The sequence below is a fragment of the Geospiza fortis genome, unplaced genomic scaffold (assembly GCF_000277835.1).
Source record: "Geospiza fortis unplaced genomic scaffold, GeoFor_1.0 scaffold34, whole genome shotgun sequence".
Classification (NCBI taxonomy): Eukaryota; Metazoa; Chordata; class Aves; order Passeriformes; family Thraupidae; genus Geospiza; species Geospiza fortis.
The window spans coordinates 399265-413236 of record NW_005054474.1 but is presented as its reverse complement, the minus strand read 5'-3'; the positions used below and the strand labels follow the sequence as shown (position 1 = coordinate 413236).

The window sequence follows — 13972 nt, the reverse complement described above, 5'->3', positions numbered from 1 at the left end:
ACCATTTTCAGGCAGAACCTACAGATAACCAGGGTTGGAACCCTGGATACTGAGAATTTTAGAGAATTTTAGAGAATTTTAGACTGTGTTGAAAGGCACTGACCCCCAAGAGAACACTGCATTGACCTGAGGCCGTGAAGAAGCTTCCAAAATGGAATGACAGAACTGGGATTGTGGGTGTGGAGTTTGAATAGAAGTGTGTGAGATCACAGGGTGGGAAACTTAGTGTTTAAAGTTTTAGAATATAATAATAGATATAAGGCAAGATAGAAGTTCTAAAGCAGTAGCTAATCCTTCTTCTTCACCTTCTTCTTCATGAGTTTAAGTAGTAATTTATAATTAGATACAAGAGTCCACATTGCGGAACACAAGTAGTTATTAAGTTAAAATAAAGAAAATTTAATTTCTTATTAGATAGTTTTTCCTTAAAAGACCTTATAGAGATAAATACAAAGCCATTTTGTAACTTATTAGTGACATACTGTAAAACTCACAACTTATAATACCACAATAAGAATAAGAATTAATAAACATCTGAATCCAAACATAAAATACCATCCCTACACATTTAATCCAAACCCTGACCAAAGCAAAAAACAAAATGAAACCACAATACCTCTGGGGTGGCCCCTCTGAGCAGATGGAAACACAGCAGGGAGAAGAGCATCACATCTGACAGAGGAGCAGGATAACAACCCCGCTCCCCATTTGCTAATGCACCACTTTTAAAGGTCAGCTTGGAGAAGGGCTCATCATCCCTGCATGGACCCCAAGAGCAGCATTTTGGTGCCTCCATCATCTGCTGCTGTAGGGACTGCCAGAATTCACAGCTAAAACCTCACACACTGCCCTTATTTATTTTTCATATTTTTTTTTCTTGCTGTTTCTGACCTGGGACCAAAAGTTCATGAAGTTTTTAACTCCTGGAAGCTTATCAGTCTTTCCTGGACCTCATGTCCTGTACAGCCTGCTGGTTTTTTTCTCTTCCCTTCATTCTTGCTCCCCAAACTCACTGCCAATTCAACAACAAGAAAACAAAAATCTATTCTTCTTCACAGGCTGCTACTGCATGTTCACCCCCCCTCAGCCACCTTTCACACAAATTGGAAGAAAAAAAGCAAGAAAAAACTGTGGAAATCAAGGGAAAATAATTAAGAAAGAATTAAAAGAACACAATAGAGGTTGTCCTGGTAACGCTGCACTCTGGCAGCGCCGCAAGCTGTTGGGTGGCAGGGGCATGTCCCAGGAATTCCCAAATCCCTGTGCAGCAGGAACACTCTTGTGGTCTCTCACTGCTCAGAATGACCCCGAGATGTGTTAGAAAGTCTCTTTTCCCAGCCTGGTGGTCAAAGAAGGAGTCAGAGCTCTTCATTTCTTGGTCTCAAGGTTGTTTATTGTATCTTATCTATAAAATTCTTTCTCCTGTCCAGCTGAGGTCCACTCAGCAGGACAGACAGAGGCACTCTGCCTGCCCTGGGCAGTGTTATCTTTTTATACTAAAAACTGCCCATGTACAATATTTACAATTACTTTCCAATACCTATCACCTATGTTAGACAGTGAGCTTCTACTCTAAACCAATCTAAAGATGCCAACATCACAGCAGGAGATGGAAGCCAAGAAGAAGAAAGGCTGGACATGCCCAGATTCCTCCATTTTGCCCCCTGAACCCCCATTCTAAAAACCCCAAAAAATCTATTATTCACCCCGTCATAAATTCACTATCATTCTACTTAAACTGTCATGGCTTGTAATCCTTCATGAAAGGTTGGTGATTGTTTTTTCCAAGGGCTCAATCAAAGGCACAGGGGTCTTGGGCTCTGTGCCAAGGTCTCTGAGCCCCCTGGGCAGGGGCTCGAGTCCTCCACGCCAGCCAGAGGAATTTCCTGGGTTCCTACAGAACACCAACCAGAGCTCTGGGCGAGGGCCCTTGCACAGCAGAGCTGGAGCAGTGGTTTCTGCAAGAACACAGCTCAGCCTGAGGGAAGGACTCTTGAGGATGTGAAGTGCTGGCTGACCCTGCAGGCAGACTAAGGCTCTCTTCAGCACAGCCCTCAAGTTCTTTGTGCACCTCTGCCTTTGCTCTTTGCTGTTTTCTTTCCTACTCAGAGCTGGCTCAGTTCTGCTCGGATCCCCTGTTAACTCTTGGAGTGCCTTGGCAATGTGTGACCATGCACAGAGACCTCTCACTGTACTGAGTCACAGAATCCCAGAATGGACTGGGTCAGAAAGGACCTTAAAAATCATCTCATTCCACCCTTGTCCTGGGCAGCGACACCTTTCACTATCCCAGGCTGCTCCAAGCCCTCTCCTACCTGACCTTGGACACTTCCAGGATGGAACAGCCACAGCTTCTCTGGGTAACCTGTGCTGGGGCCTCCCAATCCTCTCAGCGAAGAATTTCTTCCCAATATCTCATCTAAACCTGCCCTCCTTCAGCTCAACACCATCCCCCCTTGTCCCATCACTCAATGCTCTTGTGAAAAATCCCTCTCCAGCCTTTTTGTAAGCCCCCTTTAAATACTGGGAACACATATTAATTAATTCTTGAGATTCCTATGTCCAACATTCACTAACACCGAGGTATGTTTTAAACAGCAACAACAACAAAAAAAAAGCATGAGCAGAGGTTTAATATCAACACATTAACCTATTATATAAAAACATAAATACTGCAACATGTGATTGCAGTGAAGTATAACTTTCCATGCATAAGCTTTTTCTTGTTGACTGTGGGGCTGCTTCAGGTGATTAGTTTAGATTAGATGCTGAACTTTGAGTTAGGTGAGGTGAATCTTGCTTCTAACATTTGTTATCCTCTTTAGACTTTACCCTTCATGTCTCAGCATGCAGCAAACCAGTAACAAACTCCTTCCCGTGGAATGACAATACTCTGCAAAGCTAATTATACCTAGGTCAGTGATTGCTAATTTATACACAAACAATATCCCAGAGAACTTTGAGATTTTCTATCAAAATTTAGTAAAATTTCATGAAAATATGTGTTCTCTACAGTGATGTACATATTTAGCTGGTTGAGATGTGCAGAGCAGCAAAAAATAATTTTTATCCCTTTAGAGTTTTTGATGCTTTTGTTGCCATAGAAAGACTGGAACCACAACATCTACTTAAGCATAAATATAAATGTGGAGGGCTTGTTTCAAAGTGCACTGTGGAAAATAAAACACCTGAAGTTATGTGAGGGCATCACATAGACAATGGTCTGATCTTCTCAGGTCTTGACATCCTGGAAGTTTTGGATGTCCCATCCCTGGGAGTGTTCAAGGCCAGGTTTGGAACAGCCTGGTCTAGTGGAAGGTGTCCCCGCCCATGGCAGGGGGTGGAATGGGATGATCCTGAAGTTCCCCTCCATCCCAAGCTGTGGAAATCCAGGGCACTGGGAATATTTCTCTGCTCTGGGGTGCCCTGACCCCCAGGGCAGCACTGACTTTCACCCTCATTCATGGAGAAAGTTTCCCAGACTTCAAGACAGACTGGAATCCATAAAAGTGTGAAATAGATTATAGAGAGCAGTGTAGGTGTGTCACTGGGTGAGAAATTGAGGGTTTGGGATTTTTAGTGTGTTGTGGATGGAAGCAAGATGGAGGGCACAGGGTGTCATCCTGGGTTTCTTCTTCATGCTTCTTCTTCCTCCTTCTCCATGGGTTTGGGTGGCATTTTGTAATTGGGCAGAAAAGTCCCCATTGCAGCTCTGTGGGATCAGTTATTGGGTTAAAAGGGAAAATAATCCAGGGGTCAGTTCTTAATTGGATAGTTTAGTCTCAAAAGCCCTTGGAACAAGAGATTGTTGGCCATTTTGTGCCTTCTAATGAAAAGCTGCTGAACTCCCAGTAGTGAGACTGTTTTACTGATAAGAAATAATAAACACCTGAGTGTGAACATGAACTACTGTCTCAAGTGCCTTCAATCCAGACCCAGAGAAACCCACAGCTGGAACCACCACCCCAAGCCATTCCATAATTCCATGAGTCTATGACATCAAAGGGAAGATGATTTCCTTGACCAAACATTTGAACTCTGCTTCCAAGGATCCTCAAGAGGATTGAGGATTCTTTGAAGGATCCTCAATGAGCAATCAGAGGGGGAATGGGAAAAATTGGGCATGGGAGGATCATACAATTTGGATATTGATTGCTGTTAAATCTTCATGTTCACCCACCCAAGTTTACAAACCTCTTCCCCTGGAGTGCTGTTGGAATCATATCCACAGGCTACAGTGTAGGGTGCAGGGTACACATCTGACCAGCCCTGGCTTGTACAATTCCTGGTCACATTCCCTGGAAGAAAAGAGAAAAAAAAAAAGATTTAAAAAGAAATCTTCAGCTCACTGTTAAAACAACTTCTGCCTGTTGTGGTATAAATGCCAAAACACAATTTTGTAACACTTAGAGAAAAACTTTCATGCTTTTCCCCTGTTATTAATTTTTCATATTACAAAGAGCTCATAAATGGGAGTCATCTATTCTGTTTTAAAGTCCAGACCTCAGTAAAATGTCCATTTTAATACAGAGGTGCACACAAAACATCCCTTCAAGTGGTACCATGCTGCCAGTTGTACCCAGACCTTTGGTTCCTGGCACTGCACCAGTATTGTTTGAATGTTTTATTGTCACATTGACTTTGTTCCTGGAAAATTTTTATCTAAACAGAGCAGTGAAGTATTTATGCCTTTCACTGTGCCTGTGAGAAGCCAGGACAGGGATAGATAAAGGGCTCATTTCACACCATGCAGATAAGGCTGGGGGTCTGGGAACTAAATCCAGCACTCCACACCCAGACCTTGCCTACAACTGAGCCCTGAGCAAATGTGATTCCTGGAAAATGTACTGCACTCTGGTTTGTGAACAAAACACTTCAAAATTTGGCTGTGAAGGGAGAAAATCCACACACTGACAACCTGTATTGCCTGTTTCAACTTGCATACTCCAGGGCAGGAAGATTTCCTGGACTGTCAAGCTCGCTGAGTGCCTGGGGCCTCTGACCAGCTAAAAAGAGCTTTAATTAACACAAGAACATCTCACTCCCTTCAGCCAAACTGTCAAAACTGAAGTTCACGTGGCTCTTTGGTACTCAGAGCTGCCTGATCCATCCAGGATTGTAAGAGCAAAGCACTTCTCACTTTGTAAAGCATCTCTGCTCCCTGTCCCAGCTGGATCTCAAACCACAGCAGCTTAATCCAGGCAAAGGAGGAGAGAGCAGCACTCAGGCTAAGCCTTACCCCAAGAGGTTTGTAGGTTAAAAGGCCAAGATATGGGTTTGTCAAAAATAACAAAGCAGAAATGCACCCAACAGCACATTGTGAATTCCCCCAGCACCTTCCCTGACCACCAGTGCCCACCCAGCCCACCTCACTAAAATCCCATTACTGGGGCATTCCACTGGCGCCATTCACCTCACAAAACTGGAAAACTGGTCAATACATCAGAATGAACAGAGAGAAGTCAAACTTTGCTTCTTAAGGTGAAAAATGACACCAGTGAAGCTCAAAGAGCTTTGCAAACATTTCCAACAATTGAGCTCTTTGCACACAAGAGTAAGAAAACTCCTGCAAATGGGACCAAATCAATTATGCAGCTGTGAGTCACAAAAATATTTGAGTATCACCTCCAGCAATTTCTGACACTTGAGTCATCTGAGCATCTTCCCAACCACGGGCCTGTTCTGCACTGAGAACAATCCCCAGCCTGAAGTCACTTCTCCAGTCCCTGTCGCAGATGGATTTTGACGTTAAACTTGCCCCTCTAATCTGTCTTTGCAGCAGACCTGAATCTGGAGGGTATCATAAAAGCAGGGCCCCCAACACAGGGAAGAATGGTGAGGAGGACTCCATTAATATCAGAAGGCTAATTAATTACTTTATTATATTATTATTCCGTACTATATTACACTGCATCTAAACTGAAACTGCACAAACACCCAACTCAACCAAATCTCCTGACCAACCAACAGGACACAGTTTGCAGAGATTGGTCAAGAAAACAAAACAATCACACCAGAATCCAATCAAGCAAATTCCTTCAAGTAAACAATCTTCCAACGTGTTCCAAAACACAGGAGCAGTAAATGAGATAAGAATTTATTTTTGATCATTCTTGTCTCTGCTTCTCTCAGGTTCAGAGAATGTGAATCCCACAGGGAGGGCTCTCAAAGGTGCTTTTTTTTCATTTTCACAGAAGCAGCAAGTTCAGCCCAGCTCTGTGGGCTGCTGGCCCAGGCTTTCCCTGCATGGCCACTGTTTGCAGTTCCTTCCACCAGGGTTCATATCAGGATCATAAAGGATCTTGTGCAAACAAATCAAGGACATGACTGGTGCTTTCAGCTTTCTTGAGTTATGCAATTTCTGTTATTTCTTCTTTGTTACAATGGATCCCATTATCTGAACTTCACTGCTTCCCACTTCCTGCTCAAAACTCTGTTTGGGGAAGGCTTAAGATTTCACGGTGGTTTTAAATCTCTGTTTCTTACTCTCAGCGAGCTAAGGTGTGTTTCTTTCAGTTTATTTTTCTCCTATTTCTTCTTTTCAATTGCACTTCCTCACAATTTTATGATTATTTAAAAACTCTCACCTCTGTCAATACTTTCAAATGTTGTCCCAATGCTTTAGCAGATGTGGAAACCAAGGTAGAGGGAAGATAAATGACAAAGCATCAGTGGGATTAAAAAAATAATAATAAAAATTACTCTGATTTTAGGGAAACTCACTTCCCAGAGAAATTTTTCTGCCACCCTTTGCAGCTCATGTCACTTTTAGATGTGGAAATTCACACACATGTTGTGACACAAGACACCTTTCTAAAACCTCTCATGTTCACCTGACGTCTGAGAGGCACAAAAAGTACAAGGTTAGAAAACAAAGATTTCATCACACCACAATTTGCCTTAAAGTAATGGATGATGTCTTTCCTCAGGCAAAATAACATTTCTAATTACTACTAAATGTCCCTTTTTATACTGAAAATGAGCATAAAATTTGGGAAAGTGCCCCACAAGCTTGGCTTTCCTCTGAGGTTTACAGGCTCAGGTTAGGCTGAAGTATCACACAGATTTTCATGTTCTGCTGTCAAATCCCAGCTCTGCCACACATCCCTGATGAAAATGAGACATTTTTTGTGGTCTCACTGGCTCTTGTTTTTTTCAGACTTCGGTCATAAAGTCTAATTATTTGTCAATGGACAGGCAAATTTTTAAAGCACCAAAAGTTGTATTTGCCCTTTTCCAGAGCTGTTTCTCAGTAATTTGTGTAACACAAGTTCTCCCTAAAATGAGCACCAATGGAGTACATTGAAATCTGGAGTACATTGAAAATGACAGTATCAGAAAACACAAACTTTCTGTACTTGGAATTTATCTCCAGCCTTTCAAACTTCACTAGATTTCCCAAATGTTCCCATTTCCTATCAGACTGGAGCTAAAATTTTCAAACTGTACTCCTGGAGATTTAATGAGAAAGGAGACCAGGGGTTTATAACTATATGTAATTAGTAATGCAGAGTGGAGGAGATTCACTGAGAGATGGGAAGCATCCCAGTGCCTGAAGTTTGTGCTCCAGGCTCTCCTCTGTGTTATGGAAAAAGAAGAGGAAAGTCCCTGGTGAGAACAGAGTCCCCTCATTCTCATGGTATTAGTTAAAGCCATGAATTAATCTGGGTTTTTTTGTGGGGTTTGTATTTAATTTTATCAATGTTACCACTGTCAAACTGGTGTGTCTGTTCCTAAAAGCAATGAGGTGAGGTTTTCCACTAAAAAAAATAAATCGAAAAAGACACAACTAACTCTCATTTATTTTAATAATAACCTCATAATGCCCTGCAAGAGCTCAGTTCCTGCTTTTGTAGCATCCCAGAATGGCTGAGGTTGGAAGGGACCTCTGGAGATCATCTGGCCCCAAACCCCTGCTCAGGTGTGGTCACCTAAAATTTAAGCATGACCAGATATGGATATTCTTGGAATCCTTCAAGGATGAAGGCTGCACAAGCAAATCTTGTCTCAGAATTCAGAATCATGAAATCATCAAGGAATGAATTGGGTTGGAAGGGGCCCTAAAACCCAGCTCCAACCTCCCACGAGACCTCCTTGTTGTCACTGAGAGGAATTTCCTTCCATTTAATGTGATTTATTCATGACACAGCAGAAGAGGACGGAGGAGTTTGTGGAGCAGTGATAAAGCCAGAACATTTTCTTTATCAGAGGTGTTTGATCTGGGTGGGAGTCAAACACTGAACAGATGAACTGAATAAATGCACAGAGCTGCTGTCTTGCTCTCATTTTTTTTCTCCTACTTAATTTCTTTCTGCATCTGTTTCAAACACATCCTTCAAACTCTGAGACATGTCTGAAAATTCATATTACAGGTGAAGTTTTACCCCTTTGATCTTCTTGGAAAAAACCTTTATTGGCTTTTAATGGGAGTTTGAATTCAGACAAAGAGATCTGAGGTCAATCATGGCTCAGAGGTGTTGGGTTTTGCCCCCCTCTTGCTTTCCTTGCCCTTTTCTGTAACAACTTCTAAAGCAGAGGGGAAGGTGTGCTCCGCCAGCAATCAGTGCTGCTTCTCTAGCACCAGGTTCCATGGACATAAATCGATTTTTTCAAGCAGAAACTATTAAAGCAGTAACACTTCTATTATTTACCATTCCTGAGACACTGCTGAGCCCACTGGCACATCTCTACTTTCATTTTTATTATTGATCTGCCCCACTGCTCCTGGGAAACACTTGAAACTTGCAGACAGCTTTCACTTAGCTGGATGCTGTAGTGCTTGGGCCTGGGAATAACTTGTGGGAAAAGTCATGACAGGATAATTTCCCAATTTGCTTCCTCTGCCTCAGTCGTGGTCTCACAATTTCACTCCTTCAGTGCAATTTCTGCCCACTGTTTAATGTTGTTTTATACTTTTGTATTTCATAACTTCATGTCATTGTAGAACCTGTGGCATTGGGTCAGCACATCAAACCAGATTAATTAAAATTAACTGAATATTCTTCCTTTGTTGATTTTCACATCACTTGGCCTGTAGAGATTGCTGCCACATGTCCAGTGCCCTGAAACTTCCTGCACCCCGTTTTTGTAGCAAAACTCAATTTTCCCTTATTTTCCTTTGCCCTTCCTGCACATTTCACTCCTAAGAGTGAAGATCCTGATCCTAAAGATAATTCCCCCTTTATTAACAATAGCAATGTTCCCCTTGATTAGACATGTTTTGGAAACCATTTTTCTCATCCTAAAAACAGAGCTGTCAAATTTTAGGACAAAATTCTCATTAGATCTTTTGATCCTGCAATTACAGAATTCCTGGAAACATTCAGGAAAAAAAGATGCACATTTTTGGGTAGAGGGGGAAGTGTAGCCCCAATCCTTCAGAGGAGTGGGGCACAAGCATTGCGACACCTCAAGTGCAAATAAATAATGGAATCATAGAATGGTTTAGGTTGGAAAAGCCCTCTAAGATCATCAAATCCAATAATTAACCCCACACTGCCAAGGCCACCATCAAACCTGTCCCAAGTGCCACATGCAGATGTTTTTGAGCACTGCCAGAGATGGCAATGCCCTCTCTGAGCCTCCTTTTCTGCCAGGAATTTTGTATGAAGACACATGTGGACAGCAAGGCACCTGAGCAGGTCAAGGGTTCTCAGTGAAGAGAACTCCACAAAAACCACACTCAACTTCTTGGGTATTTTAATGACCATTTGTAGCAAATAAATAATGGGTATGGTCAATTTGGGGGTTCTTTAGAGAGGTGGTGTTGTCTTCTTCTCATCTGCTGCTCTCTGCTCATCCCTATCCTCATTTTATTCAATTTTTGCTCCAGTTTCAGAAGTGATGCAGAATAAAGAGTGTTCATGAAGGAGGGGGAAGGAGAGGGGAAATAAATTTAGAACGCCCGAGGAAAAAAGGAGTTTGGCAAGCCCAAAACTCAGATGGATCTCACCTCTCTGAGTGGGATTCCAGAGCTTGGCTGTGCCCATCCCCACCCGCTTCGGTCAATTAATCTCAGAGCTGAAGCTTAAAAACTGTCAGTGCTAATTTAACTTGTGCATGGTGGACAATTTGCTTTTGGAGAAACTGTGGGACATAAATCCCAATTACAAATGTCATCTTCCACGTATGGAAAGAGAGCTGGAACACCGTGGTCAAGGGGTGGAAAGCGATGCACTTTAATAATGAAAGGTGCTAAAAATATTTTCATCCATCTCCCGCACGTGGCACTGATGAACGTCATGAAATAATGAAAATTCTCTGGATCTGTGAATGCCATAAAAAATTAATGTCAAATGACATCAGGACAGTTTAAAGTTTTAAAATGCCACAAGACATTTTATCCTTTATTAACCATGAGATGGGATATTAGTCATTTGAACAGCTTATTCTCCATGAGGAAGGAAAATCACATTAACTCTTTGTTCCCTGGTATTTCACTCTTTTCCTGCTATAAACACATTAAAAAGATTTTCTCTGGCTCACAGCTTGATAAAAGCTTTCCTGTTTCTGCAAAGGGATCAAAGAATAAGACACAAACATTACCCAGATGATTGAGGTCCTTGAAAGCTGCTCAATGACACTCACTGCTACAAAGGAAGAGCTGCTTCACAACATTTAATGGCATTAATTTTGCAGCAAATCCTATAAAACAGGAGGCAATCTTCCCCTCCCTTTATTTAAGACCATCACTGCTTTCCCTGTTTGTTGATGGTTGTGTACAAAGTGTCTGACTCAGAGAGAATCAAAGCTGCTGCTTCTGCTTTGGGAATGGCATCAGTTGTTCTGTTGGTGCTCTGCTGAGGTGGAATTCAATCCTGTTGGAAGACATTCCTGTCTGCCAGAGCCACTCTGCAATATTTTGATTGCAAATGGAGAGAAATATGTGGTTTATGGGTGGTATTAAACTCATCCTGGAGTGGGAATCTAAAAACCAGCTGAACTGTACCTCTAAAGGAGCCTGTTCCTCACCTCTGGCTGTAAAACCAGCACAGAGTCCTTGAGGTTTAAAAAGATCTCTAACAATGTCAAGTCCAACCATTAACCCAGCACTGCCAGGTCCACACTAACCCATGTTCCTATTTTTGAGCCCTTCCCTGGACAGTGAATCCAGCACTTCCCTGGGCAGCCTGTTCCAGTGCTTGACCTCTATATATAATCAAATATACACAATATTCTCCTCATGGCTCAGCTCTGGTGGGATGATGTACTAAAAAGCATTTTTAAGAGATTTTTCTTGGTGTTTTACTAACTCTGCTGCTATATAAAACCCAGTGAGTGAATGCTGTGCTCAGGGGAGGGCAGAGAGGAGGAACAGCAGGAAATTATTACACACAACTGACCCCATGCACAAGGCCTTGTCCTGCAAGATGTGATACCACAGCAGCTTCTGCCTCTTCTCCCTGGGTGTTGAGACAGGAGTGAGGAGCTACCAGGGAATTTTGGAAATGAGGAAGTCAGGGCTAGGATAGTGTTGGAACCCTGGCTGCTGAGAATTTCAGATTTCTGTGCTGCCAGGCACTGACCCCCAAGAGAACACTGCATTGACCTGAGGCTGTGGAGAAGCTTCCAAAATGAAATGAGAGAACTGGGATTGTGGGTGTGGAGTTTGGATAGAAGTGTGTGAGATCACAGGGTGGGAAACTCAGAGTTTAAGGGTTTAGAATATAGGAATGGATATAAAGCAAGATGGAGGGTTTTGGATGGAGGCTGGTCGTTCTTCTTCTTCTTCTTCTTCTTCTTCTTCTTCTTCTTCTTCTTCTTCTTCTTCTTCTTCTTCTTCTTCTTCTTCTTCTTCTTCTTCTTCTTCTTCCTCTTCATCTTTGTCTTCTTCTTCTCCATGGGTTTGGGTGGTTTTGTGTAATTGGATAAAAAAGTCCCCATTGAGGGGCATGGGTGGTTGGTTATTGGGTTAAAAGTAAAAATAATTGAGGTGTCATTTCTTAATTGGACAGTTTATCCTTAAAATGCCTTGTAGAGAGAGAGATGGGGCTCCATGTTTAGTTTGTTGGAGTGAAGTGCTGCAGAACTCAGGGTTTGTGAGAGTGTGACATAGATAAGAACTGATAAACATCTGAATCCCAACAAGAAATTCCATCTCACACATTTAGTCCTGACAGAAAAAAAGAAGCAAAGAATCTGCAGGATAGGACTCAAAGGATTTTGAATTTCCTTTCTGTGCCTGCAAAGAATTTTGGTGTGGCCTTGGGCAAGTCATGTAATCAGCATGTGCTGGTTAATGAGTGCAGTGCCCAGGCCAGTTAAACAGGGATGATATTGTGCCCCTACCCCCATTCCTAATTTATTCTGTGTGTTTACACTACAGGCTTTAAAAATGGAAGGTCAGCTCAATGCAGGATCTCCAGTGCAAAAGAACTTAATTCTCTGTTAAGGCCTTCAGGGCTTCTATTATAAAAATAGTGAAAAATAACTGTACACTACCAGGAGGCATAATCAGCCCTGTTGCTCCATGGCCCCTTGAGACCTGAGTTTTAAACTAAAGCTTCTCAGAGCATCCTGAGCAGTGAGTTAAGCTACCTCCTCCATTAACCTCCCCTACCCATTATTTGTCAGGTTAATTCCTTGGCCTGTGGTCAGATTTGCCATTCCAGCAGAAAAAAAAACCAACCCAAATTTATTACATCCAGTTCCAGCTTGTTCATTTTCTGTCAGAGACTTAATTAATGATTGTCCTAAACTGCTTATTTTGCACAACAAACACAACTGTTCCACAGGTTGATTCAATTTTCACTGCACAACATCCATATTATTGGATTTCACCAGGAGCCATTTTTTGCATCCCTGTGGTGCACAGCAGTGCTGCTGCAAGTGCAGGGAGATGTTTTTGATGTTTGGGAATTCATGAATGGCTTGGAAATCTCCTTCACTTCATATCCAAACAGGACAACCCCCGTGGCAGGGGAATGATGAGGAGGACTCCAGTGATATCAGAAGGCTAATTAATTATTTTATTATACTATATTATTCTATATTATGTTACATTACATCTAAACTGAATCTGCCAAGCGCTCAACTCTGCACACACTGCACAGAATCTCGTGGCTGTCACCAACAGTCCTGACACACACACACCCCTGGCTCTGACAGGCCAAGGAACCAAACCACCATCGCTCTGGGTAAACAATCTCCATATTGCATTCTACTTTGGCACAAACACAGGCACAGCAAATGAGATAACAATATTCTTGGGGAGAATTGTGCCTCGCTTCTCTCTGAGAAGAGAAATGTGGGGCTACACACCTGGCCCTGACAGGCCAAGGAACCAAAACACCATCACTGTGGGTAAACAATCTCCATATTACATTCTACTTTGGCACAAACACAGGCACAGAAAATGAGATAAATATTGTTTTTCCTTTCTCTGAGGTTCAGTGAATGCGAAACCCAGAAATATTCTTGGGGAGAATTGTGCCTTGCTTTTCTCTGTGAAGAGAAATGTGGCGACAAGCTCATGCTAAGAGCTGGTTTCTCCCCCTTTATTGAGATGTTCCCCCCGTGGGATGATGAGAAACATCCCTGGGAGTGAAGCTGTGGAGCAGATTTGGGATTTGCTTACCCAGGTAGGAGGTCAGGAATCTGAAGTACTTGGGGCATGGCCGTACCACGACTTCTCCCACCTCTGCTTCAGGCCAGCACGTGATGTTGTCCCACTGCCTCCTGCAGCCTGGGGAAGACACAAAAGCAGATGGTGGGGCACTCATGAGTGCTGGATGCAGCAGAGCAGCTCTGCAAAGGTGTGCAGAGCCCCCCACCTCAGCACAGACACTTTTTGGAACGAAACCCCATTGAATATTTCCTTTAAACACTCAGCTTTTGGCTCCCCCAGTCCCTAAAATTCAGCACTGTAATTTTCCAGAGATCAGTATGGATAGAACAGCAGATGAGAGCAAAAAAAAAAAAAAAAAGAAAAAAAATGGCAAATCGGGCTTGATACAGGAACAGTGTCTTCTCC

General features: G+C 42.5%; 1 protein-coding gene across 1 annotated transcript in view; it reads right to left on the bottom strand.

The window, feature by feature from the left end:
• Positions 1 to 13972, bottom strand: part of LOC102043323 (vasoactive intestinal polypeptide receptor) — a 71223-nt gene that overhangs the window by 40150 nt on the left and 17101 nt on the right. The window contains exons 2-3 of the mRNA XM_031062947.1: positions 13577 to 13684; positions 4195 to 4298 (exon numbers count right to left, since the gene is read on the bottom strand). Of these exons, the coding sequence (XP_030918807.1) occupies positions 4195 to 4298; positions 13577 to 13684 (212 nt within the window). The remainder of the gene's footprint in view (positions 1 to 4194; positions 4299 to 13576; positions 13685 to 13972) is intronic.